This window comes from Centrocercus urophasianus, unplaced genomic scaffold, assembly GCF_019232065.1.
Source record: "Centrocercus urophasianus isolate 14NV4802_14NV808 unplaced genomic scaffold, USGS_Curo_1.0 seq_13, whole genome shotgun sequence".
In the NCBI taxonomy this organism is placed as follows: Eukaryota; Metazoa; Chordata; class Aves; order Galliformes; family Phasianidae; genus Centrocercus; species Centrocercus urophasianus.
In genome coordinates this window covers 19,988,967-20,008,720 of record NW_024884475.1, presented here as the reverse complement: position 1 = coordinate 20,008,720, position 19,754 = coordinate 19,988,967, and the positions used below count along the sequence as shown (strand labels likewise).

Sequence of the window (19,754 nt, the reverse complement as noted above, 5' to 3'; positions counted from 1 at the left end):
TTATTCTTCTCAGAATCTTAAGTACCAGTATTTTGCCGTTGTTGTGATCAGTACTACCATCTGTATTTAGCAGATCCAGATTTGCATTAACCATTGTTGGCCCATTCAAACCAGTATCAAGAAACATTCCTGACACCCTCTAGAAATCTGCTGAACTGCTTGTGTCCTGCTGTGTTTCACTTCTATCAGACAACTTGGGGGAGAAAAGTCCTGTTCTCCCTTACACTGTAAAAGTTGGAATCTATTGTCCAGTCACTTTCTTCAGTTGTTTAAAGATTGATTTTTTTTTTTTTTTTTTCTCATCTTGATTATGTGATCTGGAGTAAATACTATGATACTTGACATTCCTTGGAAGAGCTCAATTATTACAGAAGGCAGCCCTCCTTTCATCTTCCCTGACTGTATCTCCTGAAGAGTTTGCATCCATTCAGTGCAGCCCTCCATTCTTGTGACTCTTGCCACCACGTCTCTATTATTTCAATTGTTATAGTTTTACGACTTCATGTTGAGCTCAAGTTCTTGCTAATTAATCTTTTGCTAGTAGTAGTGACTGGCACCCTTTCTTAATGGGAAAGAAAGAGAGGAAAAAAGCATAATGATCTATTAGAGAAGAGTGATTCAGTCCATGAGAGTTGTATGGCATTTTCTTCTTTTGTATGTTCCTGATACAATAATTGAAATCTTAATTTACTTGCAGGCTAGCAAACCTGAAAAAGTGTTGCCTGTCAACTCACTGAAGCTTTATCTTGGAGTGAAAAAGAAAATGAAACCACCAACAAAGTAAGAATAAAAATGAAAAGAAGCTAAATACCATGTAACAAGGTACTGTAGTGCCTTAGAGAAAAGGAAGCGTAAAACATTGTGGAACTGGAGAAAGTTGAGAAGCCATTTGAAGTATGCTGTATTAAATTACCCTCCATAATATTATTTGTTCCGATGTTATCTCTGTTCTTGTGTTCCATGTTAACTCTTCTGTACTAGGAAATTACTTTATTGATTGGCTTTTCTTAATCTTAAATGTATTATCTCTTGTGGATATGTTTGCTGCCAGCTCACTTAATTTTGGAGTATGTGCCCTGCATTTCATTGGTGGACACACATTCTTTGCATCAAGAAAAAGGGAAAAGAAGAAAAAAGCAATTAGTTGTGGCCTTTAGTGACAATCCCCATTGTTCAGCAGAAGATTTCATTTTTCAGGACCCCTGTTATTTTTGACATTTCTCCTTCTAGATGAATACTACTGTGCTCTTTACAAATATCAGTGACTATGTCTCTGGAAAAGTGGAGTGAAAAATGACACCTGTTTTTTCAGATGTTTCTAGTACTTCTTTCTTTAAAGCCTTGAGACACAGCGACAATAAGATTTCATACCAAGGGGATTCTAAGCAGACTGTACCCTGTAGGAGATTTGTCTAAACTTTTCCCTTACTGTTGGCATATCAAAATGCCCTCCAAAAAAGTCTGTAAATTTCAAACTGTAGTTATCTTGAAGAAAAAGTTGGTGGGGTTCAGTTTTGTGGGGCTTTTCATGTTTGATGTTGTTTTCCTTTTTTCAACAGGACAGCATGGGGGGGTGTTCTTGGGTGTCCTTTTTTTTTGTATCTCTTTGTGTTTAATGCAGAATAAGTAGTTGAGTAGTCCAAAATAAAAAGGCAAAGGCTATGTAAATGAGTCTTTGCAGGTAGGTTATTTCTTTGAGGCTTATTTTCAGTCTAACTGTTTGAACTCAGAATTTACAAAGTCTCTTCTAGAGCCCTAAGAGCATCTGGGTGTTTTTTTCCACATCAGAGACTTCATTGTGATTTCTTTATTGGACACTATCTTAGTAGTTGTTTTGCTTCCAACGGTTTTCAGAAAGAACAGCTGCCAAAATGAGGCAGGCAGTTAGCCATGATCTCCAGGACTTGGCTATAAACCTTTGTCCCGAAGAGAATGCTTATAACCTGTGAGTCAGTTGTGGGAAAATGAGTGAAATAAAATATCAAACCCTCAGTAGATTTGCAATATGCATTGAATTGTACTGAAAACAAATAAACAGATAAAAAATACTACATAATTCATTGCCTATAGCTTCAGGAAAATGCTCCTGTCTTGAGTTTCTGAAACTAATTTTGATATTTTCTTTTGCAGCTGGGAAATTGTAGTGATTTCTGAAAAGCACCAATGGTATGTAAACATGAAACACATAATTGTTTTAACTTCAGTGTTTAATGTTTCTTGAAATGTTCCATTTCAAAATAACTATGTTTTAAAACTAGTAAGCATTATTTTGCTTAAATGTTGACGAGTTGTTACATTTTTCCTAATTAACTAAACAATTGCAGTTGATATATTTTGGTAATCTCAAGGAGGTTAGTTGTCCGTCTCTTCTCTATGGCCGTAAATCAGCAAACAATTTAAAAATTTTCGATTAAAAATTCATGAAGTCTATACACATGCTTTAAATTAAGCAGATAGAATGTCTTCAAATAGGGTTAGGTGATAATCTGAGATAATAATAATTCATTGTCTTTTTATGGGAGTCTTAAAAAAATGAATATTTGCAACATTCATAAATGTATGTAAATTCTATTTGAACTTGTCTAGAAATTTAGTCTTTAATATCTGTAGTTGCATTATGTTGTTTTATTTTTTTTCCTTGTTAACTCTTTGTTCTAGGCATATATGTTGTGATGGACAGGACGCACAGATAGACTGGATGATCAGCATTTTTACTGCAAAGGTACTAATCTGATCAAATGCAAGAAATGCCGATTTTACTGCTGTTATGAAAATCCCATTAAAATGACATGTATTAGTTATAGATGCACTATGGATAAACCCGCAATACCATTAAGATGTCTGGAGTATACAGTGCATTAGTGCTACAGAAAGATGGTTTTAGTCTTTGAAGACTACTGTTTACAATTGCATTTTCATATGAAAGCTGAGAGCTTTGAGGCTTGGGGGAAGAACATCAGTATAGTCTGAGATCTGATTTTCCTCCTGTGTACTAGGGAAGCTGCTTAAAGAAAGACAAGTTATTTCCTTTGCAGTAACAAACCTCTTTTGTGTGAAATTCTAGCTGATGACACAAAGGTTATGCTTGTCCCACAGAGCCTGAGTGCTCTTTCTGTGGATGCTGGATGCTAAGTAGTCATGAAAAAAAAGGACCTTGTTAAATACAGTGGTGGAAACTAGTCTTGTTGGAGAGCTGTGCCAACACAGGTGTGTTTTTCCTGGTATCCAAGTTAGCTTAGTTAACACTGGCACGTAATTGTGTTGTCTAAAATTAAGTTATCTGCTTGTTACTAGCTTGTGAGCAAGGAGGTAGTAATTTTGAGTGCCTTGTAAATCACCTTTGCAAATGGAATTTAGTATTTAAATGGTGAGAAGTGAGAGATGCGAAGATGGGAAGAATGCAATCTGACATTAGACTAGAACAGATTTGAAGTTCTTAAAGGGATTTGGTACTTGGGACTGATTTTTTTTCTTGTCTTACCCATGATATTCAAGGAACTTTGAGGGATATCACAGTGAATAAACAATGATAGATTTATGATAACCCGTGAACTTTACATATTACATTAAGTGGGCTGGGAACTGCTGTTGCAATGCATACTTTGTAAACGCTTTCTGAAACAGTATCTATATCTCTGACCTTCATAGGTAGTAGAGCTAGAAATATAATGTATGCCTTCTAAAGTAAAACAAATTTTGGTCTTTTCCAGCTCCCTTAACTGAAGTAGCTATTGTAGTTTCTATGGAAACAGCCACCAACCCTGGCATACATCTCATGGGCATAACATGAGCAGTGTCACAACAAATAGGCTCAGAGGTTATTGATATAGGCTATTTCGAAATAACTCACACAAGCTTTGTAAGTGTTGAAACCCTTCTGACATGAAATCACAAGGAAGGCAATCAGTTATGATTCTGATCAGGTAGTGTGGTATGCAGAATGTTACTCTGACAATATAGATAAAAAAACAAAAGGCTTATCAAAGTTTAAGAGATCCTTTCTAATGTAACAAATTCACATGCATTTTATAAAAATTATGAATTAATACTGTTTTATGTTGTTGTTGTTATTAATAATACTTGTATTTTGAATGCTTCATTCTCCTGAGGCCAAAAAATTGATGATACTAATGCAATACCTTGAGATTTTTTCTTTTTTATTTTTTTTTTTAAACCAGTGTTCTGGACAAAAATAAAAGTTAACAGTCTTTAAATTATATGAAATATTAAAGTGAAGCTGTGTTGTTTTGTTAGAATGTACTGCTTAAAGTACTATTTACATAGAATTTTATTTTTTTTTATCACAAAGCATTAGATCATTTTTTTCACGTTGTCCCCTTTCTAAACAAGAAAACTTTAAATGCAGCTGAGTTGTTACTTCTGGTTAAAACTGTCAAGTGGATTCCATCTTTAGAGAAGATAACATTCTTCTATCTTACATTATCACAGTAATTGGAAAACTTTATATTAGAAAGACTCCAGACAGCATGTTTCATTTATGTCAGTAGAGTAGCCGAATTTAGTTTACAATTTGAGAAATAGTGTAAAGAAGATTTTGGAGTTCTAAGACATTTGTATTAACTGATCTGGTGCAATTAGAAGGGAGAGAAATCTCCTAATGTGCTCCTAGGTGCTTAAATAGACAAAAACTTCATGTTGGCAATTTTGTACTGCTATCAGGAAAAGAAAGAGAAAAAAAATAAAATTTCTTAATTCCTGAAGTATAAACAGTATAGAGTGTCTAAACAGGAAATTCAGAATCATAAAATCATAAAGGTTGTAAAAGAACACTAAGACCATCTACTTCAACCATCAAAACATCACCACCTTGCCCACTGAACCTTGTCCCTCAATGCCACATCAACTGTTTTCCTGCAAACCTCTAGGGGGACAGTGACTCTACTACCTCCTTGGGCAGCCTGTTCCAATGCCTTAGAACTCATTCTGAGATGTACTTCCTAATATCCAGCCTGAACTGTGCAGTTCAAAGCCACTACTTCTCATCCTATCATCACTTACCTGGGAGAAGAAGCTGGCCTCCACTTCACCACAACCTCCTTTCAAGTAATAGTAGAGAGCAATAAGGTCTTCCCACAAGCCTCCTCTTCTCCAGACTAAACAATCCCAGTTGCCTCAGCCACTCCTCGTGAGACTTGTGTTCCATATCCTTCCCCAGCTTCACTGCCTTTGTTTAGATAAGGAAGTTGTAGATACTACTGTAAGTACAAGAGTACTTTTACTACAGAAAGTAAATTTATTCCGCAGTTTATTCAATTTGTACTCAAACAGTTAAATACTGAAAGAGTTTGGAGGAGATCAGTTGTTGCTTGTAGTGCTATGCAAAGTCAGTCTGAAAAGTATGGCCTAAAACTTCATTCTTTAATTCTACAGTAGTTTTGTACAAGACTACTAACATATATAAGAGACAGTTGGAAAGAATTAATTGATATGAAAATTGATGCAATTGTTTACTTCCAATTCTGTTGCTTCTGTTTGACTGGAGAGAGGCATACTGTGTTACTGTAATGTACAGTTGGGAGGATAGGTAGAAATTAGGCTATATAATAAATTTATTTATTCATAATCCATTGCTAGTATTTCTGTTACATTTTCCCAGAGTTCTACTTTAAGTAATGTTACAGGCACAAAAGAGAAATGGAACTACATCCTTAAGGCCTTACATTCCTTCAGCTGAAAATTAATGGAGGTGGTTTCCTTCAGATGCTCACTTAAAGCCTCTTAGCCACTTTTGGAATCACTTCTGTTTTTAAGTCTTAGAAATATAGAATCATTTAAGTTGGAAGGGACCTCTACCAATAATGTGTTCCAACTCCGCTGAAATGAACAAGCACACCTGCAGTTAGATCAGGTTGCTCAGAGCCCTATCCAGCCTGAGCACAACTGTCTCCAAAGATGGGGGCATCCACCACCTCTCTGGGCAACTGGTTTTAGTGCTTCACTACCCTTATTATGGTCTACAGTAAATTGTTTTTGATCTTTTCTTTCAAATAAAACATTACTGATGTTTTATTGGAAGAAAAATGAATGTTCTTAGTGTTCAGAAGGGAGAACTTTTACAACAGAACAGCCTTTTGTATCACCCAGGCCAACACCATGTGTACCCTTGCACTCCAGTATGCAAATATTTCTTTATATTGAGTTCTGGTTACTGTATCACATGGGTGTCCAACCTTTTGGCTTGCCTGGGCTGCAGTGAAGATAAATTGTTTTGCGTTGCATATGTTAGATTGCTCTGAATGTAATGCCTCCTATTTATTTCCGTGGAAGCTACAACAATAGTACAATAGCACTGTTTGATAGAGGAAACTCTCAGTTACAAGATGCTAGCTAACCACCGTTAGCTATGCATTTTTGTCTGCTATGGACAGGAGCCTGCATGCTGCACTCATACAAATCTGCATCAGTGGAGGAAACTCACTCTTGCTGTTGTCACTCTAAAAGCACACCACCTACTGCATCACTGTACTCGCATCCACTGTTTGGTCTTCATAAGGTTTCAGCAAAGGTCAATGAAAGTCAATGAGTGAAATGTTTTCCTTATGGAAGAATTCAGTTATACACTTTTACTTCATAAGCACTTCTATGTCAGACATTCTGTTAGACTGTCCCTCCATTGCTGTCTGTTGCATGGCAACAAAATGTAGTGGAATACTGGTGTGAAGGTTCAACCTCTACTGCCATACCACCAACATCCACCATTGCTGTGGCCAAATAAAATGGGAGGCATTACTTTTGGAGCTACCCTTATAAAATATGTAAAATACAACTAATTTATAGAAGTAACAAAATATTTTAATTTTTAGTATTTCTTATTAAAACATAAAAAAGGAAAGCAACAAAGCCATGAAACTAGTGGGATATTTGACCTTATTTTCGTGAAACTAATGCATCAGGCTGGTTTTGATTTCAGTGGTTTCAATTCTTAGTGAGTTCTCAAGGTAATAGTTGGAGATTTTTGTTGAAATTTTATTTTTTCTGTGCTTCATCCTTGAAAACAGTTATGTACGTAATACCAAAGAGGGATGACATGAATAAGATGTGATTGTAAAGCAAGGGATATTTCTCTCTGCTGACACTGGGCTTATAAAAACCAATAAAAAGATGTGGTCACTTTTTTTTTTAGTTGAATGTCTGATTGCAGCTCTACATTCCATTTGAAAATTTGCAGGTAATGTGTGTTGACTGAAAATAGAGTTGCAAACATACAAAAAAAAAGTGACAATATTTTAGGCGATATTGAAACTTGTTCTCAAATTCCTTTATCACAATAGAAAGTATAGCTACATATTTTTTTACTTCTCACAGGACGGTGTTTAGCCAGTGTATCAAAACACATACATTTAATTGCCATAACTTCAGCTGACATTGCTCTGTGCCCCATGTCTTGTTTTCAGCCCAGATAGGTTTCATAGTACACTGAAGTTTGCTTCATTCTAAGTGACAGTTGCACACCTTGAGCCTGGCCAGCTTGCTTGACAGGGCAGAGCTGCTGCCATGATGGGTGGGTTGCACTGCAAGCTGTGCTGGGCCACAGGTGGGCAGTGGGTTAGGGTTGCCTGCTATATTGCTTGTCTTTTTTTGAATTTAATTTGGAATATTCAGGTAATTATTTATTTTTCTCTTTTCCCAATTATGTTTTTCACTTGAATAAAGTTTCATACTTTGGGATTCTCCCCAGAACTGACCTATTTCAATAGAGCAAGAAAAGACCTAAAGCCAAATTTATTTAAGTGTAGGTTATGTTTTTTTGGGGCATTCAGACTGTCAGACCATTTCTTTCTGGATAAACACATGCCGTTATTGTAGAACAAGCAATATTTTTCTCCTGAGTTATTAATATAAATTTTTAAACGTTTGCAAATTGGGATAGTATTATTTCAGAAACTTGTATTAACTCTTCTGAAAGCATGCTTTTGTGGAATTTGAAAGTTTTTGAGCAAATATATGGGTTTGTCTTGCATGAGGATGTTTTCTATTACTAGTAGATAATTGTATTGATATGCAGTGTGGACAGAAGATCAAAATGCATGAAAATTGCATAGAGGCATTTTGATTCTGTTCACCCAGTATTGTGCAGCATTTATGAACTATTAATGTAATTTTAAGCACCATACTGAGTTTCCCCTCTCCCGGGAAAAAAAATGTGGTGTCGTGTAGTTGATAGCTTTTTCCAAGACAATTTTACATACAAAAGAATGATGTATCTTTATGAAATTGCACTCCAAAAATAAGGAATTTTTTTTGTTCTTCAGCATGCCAGTATATGGCCGCCTGCTGGAAAAGCAAGAAAACAGTCTATAACTAAAAGTCCAAAGATTGGAGGTTTACAACTAATTCCCATTCAACAGGAGAAGAACACTTGTAAAATCAGAGGGAGTACAGAAGTAAGTAGGGTTTAATCTTGGTGTGGAAGTTCTAATGACAATGCTGTACATCTAAATAGTCTAGTAATAATGACCTCTTTAGAACTGAATAAATGCAAAATGTAGGTGCTCTTACTGTCAAAATCCTTTTCATTCATTGTATAACCATTAAAAGATTACTTAAGACAATCTAATGTAACAACAAAACCATCCTATTTTGACCTAATCTTGTGTCAGCGATTTGGCTGTTCAATAAATCAATAATGGATTTTATTTGTATATTTGTTGAGCAAGGTTTGCTCACTGGAAATAAACAGGACCACTGTACATTACAGTTTTATTTCAATGATGTCCTTGAAAGCTTTTGAGCATACGTATTCTGTCATACTTTTTCTGCTCTCCACAGTATCTGTTAGGGATTAGTTATATGCTCAGTGAACGTAATGGGAAATCTCAACTGGAACTAACTATAAAACTTTTTAAGTTGTAATATTTTTGCTCTCAAAGAACAGGGTCAGAGTTTAATTACAGCTGTTTATGGAGACTGACTTCAGTGTCTCTACAATATATGCACTAATGGTATGTTTCAACATTATCATACAAGCTTAAGATGAATTTCTGGCTTCCACGTAGAGATACTGGTGCTTCTGGGAATACTTTTGTGCCTTATTTTCGGCTGGAAAGATGCACTGGTTGTGGAGTCACTGATTTGCTTGGGGAAAATAGTGGTAAATAATCGGAAAGCTAAAGAGAAGACATGCAGGAAAACAGTTTGGACCTTAGACTGTATGCAGTATAATTTCTTGTATGTCTAAGAAGATTTTGAAAGACGAAAATATGGAATATGTTATTGTCCTTTAGAGACAGCGTTTCAGGCAGAAATCATTGGAGTTGACTCAGTTCCATAACAAACCAAAAGAAAAGATAAAAGTGGTGCTTTACTAACAAGCACCTTCTTTTTCTTTTTTTTGGTCTCCTTTTGTTACACGTTTTTAAAATGCATTTCTGTTCTTTTTTAACAAGGATTATAATACAGTGTGAATGCAGTTACTGTTTTTCTCTCTTGCTTAAGTAGTCCTTTCATTTTAGCTTTTCTCAGGAAAATACTTTTTGAAGCTCCTTTTAATATTTGCATTTTTAAGCATTTTTAAAAATTTGTAAATGAAAGGAAAATACAAGTCTTGTCATTCAAAAAGCTCTGTAACCCTTAGGTGTATTTTTAATTCTTGTATTTTTGATTCTGGATGTATGATGGCTGCTCTAAAAGTAATGCTTTCTATTTATTATGTTGGCCCCCGATGTCAGAAGCAGATGTTTGTGGTATGACAGTAAAGACTGAACCTTCCCACCAATATTCTGTTAAATTTTGCTGCCGTGGGACAGATGGAGGCAGAGAGGCAGTGTGACAGAATGACGTTTGACATGGAAGTGCTTATGAAGCAGAGGTGTGTCATTGAGTTGGAAAAAAATTGCACCCACTGACATTCATCAATGCGTGCTAAACAAAAGCAAACAAAGGACATGAATGCTGTGAGGTGATGGGTGGTGCATTTCAGCAGTGGAGATAGTGACAGTGGGTCACCTCCACTGGTGCAGATTTGTCGGAATGCAGCATGCAGGCTCTTGTTCATTGTTGGTGAAAAAGCTAATGATGGTTACTAGGTTAAAATAATATTTTGTAGCTGAGAATGTTATCTATCAAATAGTATTATTATGTTCTTAATATCTGTTATAGTTTATACAGAAATAAATAGGAGGCATTACTTTCGGAGTAACCAGATTTTTGATCTGTTCTTTGAGACAACTTCCACCCTAGAAGGCTGGAATCTGTAGTTTTCTTGGACTTTGAGCTTCAATGTTTTAAATCCTCAATATCTTACAATAACAGAAAGACTTTTTTTTTTGATTGTTGGTGTGCCTTGTTAACAAGAACTGCCGTATTTTGTACCCTGCAACTCAGAAAACATTTCTGTTTGATCTTGAAAGTACAAGATCTCAGTCTCTATCTATGACTATATATTGACACATTTTATACAGGCATTATTTGTATATTTGAAGAAGAGCAACACCAAGTTAGATAATGGAAAATAAAAATATAGCACTTTATTTATTTATATATTTATTTATTTATTACATGAATGTCAAAATCAAAATGAACTGATATGGCTGACTGGTAGAAAATGAGTATTTCATATGAGTGATTATAGGGTAATACAGCACAGCAGTGTAGTTTGTTAGCAGATACATTTCTATTTGTAGACCACAACTTCATTATTCCCCCAGATTTGTAGTTCTTCTCCAATAAACAAAAATACCTTATTTTAAAATGTTAGGGACTTATGACAGAATAAAGCATTTTCTGAAAGGCACTGGTTTATGAAAAATGGAGGTGTGCTTTACAGAACAGTGTGAAAACTTACAGTAGAAATGTGATCTAATTTGTCTTATAGGCAGGAGAAGAGACTGGAAGTTCTCCAGATGGTTAAAAAAGAGTCATCATTTTGCACTCTAAAAATGGATGGGGAAAAAAAAATGAATTATCCAAAGCCAAGAAGATTAAAATGTACATTCTGGTGCTAAAAATGCTGTATAAATGTATTTTTTAAAATATATTTATTAAATATCAATAAATTGATATTTATTGAAAGTAATTTTCCTGTTTGCTAGCAATAATTTTCCTGTTTGCTAAAAATATATTACAAAATATCTGAAAACACTTTTATAGCTAAAAATTCTCCTAAGGACAATTAGAATCAGAAAAATTCTACTAATAATTCTACAGCACTAATAAATGGGAACTAAGGTTCTTGTATATAGTGCCTATATGGTACTTTAAAAGTCTGCATTAATAATAAAACCTGCCAACATACATGACTTATTTCAGAAAAGTAGGCATCTGTTATTTTTGAGCTGTATTTGATCTGTTCAAAATTACATTATACAAAGCTATTTTGGTAAATAAGTTTATTTTGTTTGTTTATTTCTTGTGTTGTTTTCTTATTGGGGGGGCGGGAGGGGGGCGGTTTCTGCTATGCCTGTGGCAATTTATTATACTTTCAGAAGTATAGTCAGTATTCTTCTCAGAAGAAGCAAAATTATAATATGACGTAAAAAATCTTTAAGCAGAAGATTATTGATCCTGATTTATACTTCATATCTTAGTTTATTGAATAACAATAGGCGGCTTGGATTTGTTACTGTTTTCTGAAAGGTGGTGCATAACTGGTATTTCACATGTTCTACATTTCAAATATATATACAATCAGATATTAATTCTGTTATTGATTTATTAATTGAAATTGAATGACTGACTGATTTTAATCTTTAAAAAAAAAAATTTAAGTAGAAAATAACTTTTTCAGATATTTCCCAGAACAGAACTCCCTGCATATGTGAGTCACTGGGATAGTTTATCAGGTGCCTGGAATTTTTTTCACTGAAAATTGATGAATATATTAAACATATTCCTCGCAGGCCTAGATGGTAGCAGGTGATTTGTAATTGATAGAGGTTGTTACTTATGTTATTAAAATTTTCAGTCACTAAAGATGTGCCTGATAGCATGCACTTATGGTAATTTGTAGCACTGTGAACTCACATGCATCATTGTTCTGGGGTACATATGCATATTTATTTTTTGCACGGCTAGGTCACCAATGTCTTGTTATTAGTGGGTAATTTTCATTCTTTCGGAATGCAATTAAAAAATACTATCCTCCATAACTGTAAAAATGATGTGAAAAAAAACCAACCTACATTTTTGTCTGCTTTTTAGAAACTGTTTTATATCATCAAAGTATTTGTTTTGTTTATTACTGAATAGATGCTAGTTCCGATGCACAGATGTAGACTTCACTGTATAGCTTACATCTCTATAACCTAAGCATTTAATATTTATTATTTTCCTTCTTACACTTCTCCTAATTTTCTGTATCAACATTCATACTCTGTCATCAGGAAGAAATAAACATGACTTTAAAACAAAAGTAAATGATAGAGGAATGTACTGTAGGCAGATTGTTCCATTTCTGGAAAAGCCTTACAGCTGTACAGGAAAATGAGGTTTTGGAATTCATTTTCTTTCATGTATGACATCTTTGACTACTAAAAGACACTCAAGGCTGAGAGGGACTTTCTTTGTATTTGTTGTATAGCAGTCATTCTGTTTAGCTGGATCTTTTTCGAGTTGTTCGCATTTCGTGCATGAGCAAACTGTCTTAGGAATCTTGGTACCTTATCTGTTAAAACAGCCATGAAAAAATATTCAGTTCTAGAAGGAAGATAGTTTAGATACATCTACATGAGTATCTGAGTTAGGATCAGGAGTGCACTTGGGAGCAAATCCTGCTGTGTTGTTGTTCCCATTTACTGTATTTTGCTTTGAGTTGCTTCAAACATTTCTTTGATGATGAAACTGAAAGAGGGTAAATGTAGGTTAGATGTTAGGAAGAAATTCTCACTCAGAGAGCAGTGAGGTGCTGCAATGGTTTGTCCAGAGAAGTTTTGGATGCCCCATGCCTGGGGACATTCAAGGCCAAATTAGATGGGGCTTTGGCAGCCTGACAGTGGGTGGCAACCCTACTCATGTGGGGGGTTGAAACTGGGTCATCTTTAAGGTCCTTTACAACACAAGCCATTCTATGATTCTGTTAGTCTACAATTCAATGAATAGTAGAGTGATTCTGGAGCCTGTGAAATTGGACTGCTTTCAGGCAAAATTAGAGCAGGCATTCTGCAAGAGCATATTTAGTGCACAAAGTTGACCCTCTGACAGAACAAGAAAACTGAAGTTCATATGAAGCTTTGAAGTGTAAATATCACGTTCAGAGCTCTCTTACTGTACAAATGTGCTCCTAAATGCCCACAATGTTTGCAGATTTAGCCATGGCATGTAATTTCCCTCTCATTTCTTGCAACTTAAGAACTGAATGCAACCCACCAATATAAAACAGCCATATTGCCATCAGTTTGAGTTACCAGTATGTTACTTAAAATTGCTAGTCAAAATAAAAATAAAAAAAGCAGTCTTAGTAATTTTGCAAGTACTACTGAACAGTTACTGAAAATGTTTGTGCATTTGTATGTTTATGTAATGTAAATGTTTATGCAAAACTATATTTTGTGCATTCACTTACTGTAGGCATTATTAAAATTGCAACATTTTCAATAAGAGTTTTGAGAAATTAAGAGTATATGAATCTGCTGAAAAAAAATTAATTTGCTGTGGTAGAGCGTAAAATCAAATTGTAAATACATGAAAATACATGAAAATGAATGTCTTCAATTCATTGTCATGGGCATTTTGCTGGAAGATTAATGTAATTTTTAGAAGTAACTCTAGTTGAGGAAATATGCTCACCAAAAAATGCTTATAAATGATAACAGAAATTATGGAAATTTAGAATTATTAAGTATGCTATCTCAGCTCTTTAGTAAAATTGATTCTTCTTTAAAATGTTATGCGAAATCACAGAGCAGAAATTGTAATATAAACATTATTGATTATAGTGTTAATGTGAATGATCTTATTTATCTTTATTTGTTCACTCAGGATATACAGTTGAAACTGAGGAAACCAAAACTTGATGAACATAATGAAATTGACCCAGTGGAAGAAAGAAAAAACTTGAAAGAAAAAGCATCTATTGTGGCACAGTGTTTAGAACGCAAGGAGGAGAGAGTGCGAAATCATGCCAAAACACGTCAGAGTTTTATCTGTGCTGAGGAGATGGGTGTGGGAATGGCTGACCTGTGCCATAGATCGCATAAACCACCAAAAAAAACCAAGAACAAAACAAACAAAAATACGATGGAATTAGATAACAAACTGCCATCAAATTTGATTCAGGAATTAAATACAGTGCTGCAGAAAAACAGAACACTTCATGATGATACATCCAGCTGATGTCCTGAGTCTGAAGTTTAGAATATATATTTTCTGGACAAAATTATGTGGCTTTTTTAGCGTGTATAGTTTGTACAGCGCAGAGAAAACTTGTTTATATACTACTGTTGATTTTGTGAGTAAGCCATGGTACAATTTAAGATTGAACTGAGCTGATTTTGCAAAAGTTCTGAAATTTGTTTTGCTGTGTGATACATTGGAACCTGGGTTTTCTCTGCCATTTTTTTTGTTGTTATTGCATATTTTGTTAGATGGAAGAATTGTAAGCACTATCAAAAGCTCTTGCTCTGTTTATATTCTGTACCATCCTGTAAGTAGTGGTGGGAGATTTTAGAATGAAGACAAGATGTACACTGAAATTCATGCTGTTAACCTACAATATTTTATTTAACACTATAAAAATGAGTAACATCTGCTTAAGTGTGATTTTTTTTTTTTTTGCATATAAATTTTTTTATTTAAGAATGTCATGAGTCTTATTCCATAAATTTGTCCTCAGAGCAACATGAAATGAATTAAAATGGAGAGGGGTACAATAGATAAGGCAATGCGTTAGTTCAATGAATTTGCATCTCTAAACTGTGTCTATATTGTGTACATCTGACTATGATATTTTTTAGAATTACTTATGTTGTTACTGCATTTCATCCCATATAGGATCAATTTATCCTCTCTCCTCATTCTGGTAATTACAGGTGCCATAACATTTCTCACATCAGTTATTTCTATTCTTGATTGCATTGAGGAACTTAATTGAAAAAATAATTTGTTTGAAGAAATTAGACAAATTATTCAATGTATCTGGTAAATCTGTTAGTAAGTAGAGCAGAAGTGAGATTAAAGTCAAATGTTATATAGTGTTTTTTATTTATTCTTCTGGCACATAGCACTGAGAAAGCAAGTTTTGTTTTTCAGACTTTGCACTTATCACATTTAACCAGTTGTTAAATCTGAAATGAGATTGTACATTTTAATTTTCGCAGTGCACTATTGACTGTTTTGCTACTTTTAATTCGTAGTTGAGCCTCTTGTAATCATTGAAGCTCTGGCTTAAGAAAACATATAAGCCAGAACTTAAATTGTATTGACTAAAGCCTGTGCTTAATGTTAATAAGCACATTCCTAAATGCCAAACTGAATCAGGGCCTGCTGCTGCTGGGGGAGAGTTACTTTGCTTTCTGTCTGAGGCTGGACCTGAATGTACTGTTTACAGTTGTATTTTTACTTGCAAATATTTTTCAGTATTGAGTTATGGTTTCTGTATTGTTTATCTTTCTACTGAGTTCTTAAAAATGACATTCACCTCACTGCTGAAAGCCTCATGCATCATTTAAGCCCTACACTAATGGAATAAATGGAGCAATAGAAGGATTTTGTGCACTGGAGTGAAGAAGTCTGTGAAGAGAATGTTTTGTTTATTTTTATTGGATCTGAGGACTACAGAAACATTTGTTCTACTTCAAAAGCAGACCTCAAATAAAGTATCTGTAGGGCTACTATTAAAGGGACCTAAAAATCAAGAAGAAAATATGTTTACTAAAATATATTTAAGTGTTTACTTTTCAGTTACAGCTATACTATCTTTAAAGCTGTCAAATCCTCAGTGAAAACGTGGTTTCAGTAGCTACTATAAATATTTTGTTTTGTATATGTATATGTACGTGCATTCTCACTATATATGTATAATTTTGCATAGAGTTAGGTGCATATCTGCAGAGGCATACTGAATGTTGACGTCGCTAACCTGAGGAAAGTTCTTTTGGGAAAGTAGATATTAAATTTTCAGTTGGGTTATTTCAAATGCAAAAAAAAATTTTGCACCAATTTCCTGACATATAATTCTTGCACTACGCGTTTCAGACTGCTTTAAGACCTGCAAGAATAAATGTTTTCTTGCAATACCTTGGTAGCTGCTGATGCTTTATTGTTCTTCTGACTTGTGGAATGATAGTGTAATTTTCAGGGAATGAATGCTAATTATTTGAATAAATACTGTTTCTTTAAAATAAATGATGGATTTATTTTCAAAAAAAAAAAAAAAATTCTGTACCCACTGCATAGCCTAGTGAGTATTTATTGTCTGATGTGCAAAATGAGGTTAAATGAGGCACTGACATTGTTCATTCTGTGACAGTAGGAAGGCTAGAATTAAAGTCTCAGTAACTCTCAAGTTCATCATTACTTTGGCATTATAAGTGAAAAGCTGATAGGTAAGCAAGATGTGTATTTAGTTTGAAAATCACTTACAATTTCGGATTTTTTTTTTTTTAAATTTTTTTTTTTTTTTTACAGATCTATTCCAGACAGAAGTTTTTCCAGGTATTATTTTGGGTTTACAGTTCAAAAGAGAATTTTCAGTTAGTTTTGTGCATCAGCAGAGATCCCTTTAGTGTGGGCTCAAATTGACTAGCTGAAACTTAAAGATAAATTGTGTACTTCCCCCTTCTTTAGTTAAAGGGAGGGTTTGGCCATATTGTTTGTTTCTTGTCTTCGTTTTATTTCTTTATTATTAAGAGTTCTGGGCTGCTGTGACTGAAGTGTGTTGCAGGGATTCCATTGACTTGTGTCTTCCATGCAACAGCACCCCTGGCGTCCCTTCCACTAGTGCATGTATTGTTTTGGCTACCCCGCAGATATAGGTTCTTCAGAGAATAAAAGTTGCCAGTGTTTTACCTCACTTCTGGGACTCTTCTTTCCCCTGATATAGTGGTTGGCACAATTCATGTTCCTCAGTGCTGCCAAGTTACCACCAGTCCCACATATCAAGTTCCAGATTAAGGAATTGGGAGGAAAAAACCTTCACTGTTCTGTTGTGGATGGTGGTGGTGTCAACTGGAGTCTGGAGGTAAGGATTACATACATCACTGGCTGAGGTGCTGCCTTGTGAGCCTGCATTGTCATGTCACCTTTCTGATTTTTATATCCTGTTTTCCTATGCAAGCTGTTTCAGTGTAAAAATCAGTTTAACTGTTGCTGACAGCTGAATTAGAAGAAGTTTGGTTGTGCTTGAGTCCCAATGGAAACTGAATTAAAAAAAAACTCAAGTACTGACTGTGATCACAGCATGCTCTAAAAATTACATTGGATTTAGGCAAATTATGGCAAATCTGTGATTTCAGTAAATTGCATTGAAAAACCTGAACAGGGTGTGTGTCTGAGGGAGAAGCAGATTACTTTGGTAGATGGGTGGATGAAATGTATTCCAAGTTGAATTGCTTAGAAAAAAATATATACTGATTAATAAAATGAAGTCTACTGCAGAAAGATGAAATAAGGAGAATCAGAATGCTTAAATATGATTTGGTCAGTATTCCTTGTTCTGAATCATTAGAAATAAATATTCTCTGTACTTTTGTATGTCAAAAAAAAAAAAAACCCAAATCTTTACCATATTCAGTGTTTCTTGAATCTAGATTGTTCTCTAAGAACTGAATGGGGAGAACTGAACTGGGGGGGGGAAGGGAGTAGAGGGAGCGTAGAGTGGAAGCTTTCCAAAGTTTTCTTCATGGTTCACATGATTTTTGCATGTCCTTCTTTCCTTGCAATTCCACTGCACATGGATTTCATCTACAGCTTATTTAATAAAAACAATCCTGCTATTTTAGTCCTTACAATTGCATGGTGTAGCAGAAATGGGCTTGAAGCAGTGATTGAGCAGCTGGTGGGAAGGCAGGACCAACTCAGGGGAGCTCAGGTGCATGCAATGCACCTGTGGAGCATTTTAACAATGAAGCCAGGAGCCACCCCTTCCCAGACCTCATTTAAGGGTTGACAGTGGAGGCAAGGGTATTTCTATGGGAATCCCTGCCTACCTGTGGCGTTCCAAAGGTAAGCGAATTTTCTACCTTTGCTTTTGCATCTACAGCTACTGTATTTGGGCTTGTCTTCATTTGCTGAGGCCGTAGATTTTGCCACCCTGCTATTATTACTGTATTTTCCATCACATTGTATCATTACGTACGGTTAAATATATGATTACTTCTTTGATAACATTTATGTTAAGTTTGCTACTTGTTTATACTAGAAAATCATTGCAATTTCTGACACTGAAGAGGAATAGGGATGTAGACTGCAGATATTCATGTCATTTTTAGGAGGCAAGTGTCCATTTATTTTATTTCACTTGAGTTCTGATGACTTAGGGAGCTTTAGTACTTGCTTAGCCCATCTGATTTTGTGTGCTTCATGTTTTTGATCCTATTTTGTATTGTTGACTATGAGGCATCCTGATCTTTAGGTTGGCATCAGCACATGCTCCCATTCTGCTTCTTTACATGGTGTGTTCTTGATTTGCTGTTTTAATTTATAACTCAAACTTTAGCCATGTTTTCTTTTAGATCTCGTAGTGTCTTAGGCTGTTGTTTCTGACTTGATTTGCAGATGTCTGTTACAGTCAAACTCACTTGATTAAGCTTGCTTTAACATTCATTGTATGTCCTGGTAGAGATCTTCTCAGATTTTTCTTATGGAGACAGGGATTTCACTGAACTGAGCAAGAAAGGAACAGGTTAAATTTGCACGTATAAGTGTTACGTATAGGCATATGGTTCTGTAACCCATTTCTGTGAAGGCCCCTGAAATTTTGCATATTTACATTTATAGTCTACAGCAAATCAGAAAACAATCAAAAGTAAATGCACTCTATTTGCCTTTTAAAGTTATTTTACTTCAGTGACTTAATGATTCTATAATATGTATTGTGCCTTGTAATAAGAAAATGCAATTTCTTGCAAATTATACCTTTGGTTACATAAACAGGAAAGCTTTTTCTTTCAGAACTTAATTAGCATTGGCTTGTCCAGTACGGCAGAATATTTAAGAACTAATAGCTCAGGATAAATTGAGGTTTGCTGTATGTATGAGTTTTATAACTTGTCATTTTCTCTGCTATCTACATTTCCAATATGTTCCATTTAAAAGTTAATGTGTTTGTATTTCACTAGTTTTGTTTTATATGTTTATTCAAATTACAGCATGATTGAAATATAATTTCTTCAGACAGGCATTAGCCATTAGCATTTAGCTTTACTGTGCCTTAGCTGTTTACATCTGTGATTGGTGTCCTGCACTTAAATTTGCTTTTGGGTGCATTTATTTATTTGATAACTGTTTATTTGTTCAGCTGCACAGGAACTGTTCAAGCTCATTAGATGATAAATATCACAGATTGCATATACTAGACCTAAGTTCTTCCTAGGTAGAACATGCTTTCAAATGAGATTCCTCACAGGATTTTCTTCCAGGCAAAGCCAGGTTTCATGGGTTATTACACAACTCTCATGTAGGTGAATACCAGTCTTGGCTAGCTTGTTGATTGAAACAACAGTATGCTTTATCCAGTCAACAGCCTTCACGATTTGTTCCTTTTTTGTCACTTTTTAATCCAATATAGAACAGCTTGGGTGGGTGAATCGTTTTTGAAAGTGCTGGTATGAGTTCTGTTCTAAGATCTTTACCACTACTGT

At 34.9% G+C, this 19,754-nt stretch overlaps 1 protein-coding gene across 6 annotated transcripts in view; it reads left to right on the top strand.

The window, feature by feature from the left end:
• The window catches only part of ARAP2 (ArfGAP with RhoGAP domain, ankyrin repeat and PH domain 2), a 118,265-nt gene extending 101,966 nt beyond the window's left edge, over positions 1-16,299 (top strand). For 5 of the 6 annotated variants that reach the window (XM_042811539.1, XM_042811537.1, XM_042811536.1 and 2 more), the window contains one exon: positions 698-1,578. In XM_042811539.1, the coding sequence (XP_042667473.1) occupies positions 698-784 (87 nt within the window). In that variant the 3' untranslated portion in view covers positions 785-1,578. Of the gene's footprint in view, positions 1-697; positions 1,579-2,130; positions 2,167-2,658; positions 2,723-8,273; positions 8,406-13,935 lie in introns of those variants that run through there. The other variant, XM_042811541.1, reaches the window with a different exon arrangement.
• The last annotated feature ends 3,455 nt before the right edge of the window (positions 16,300-19,754 follow it).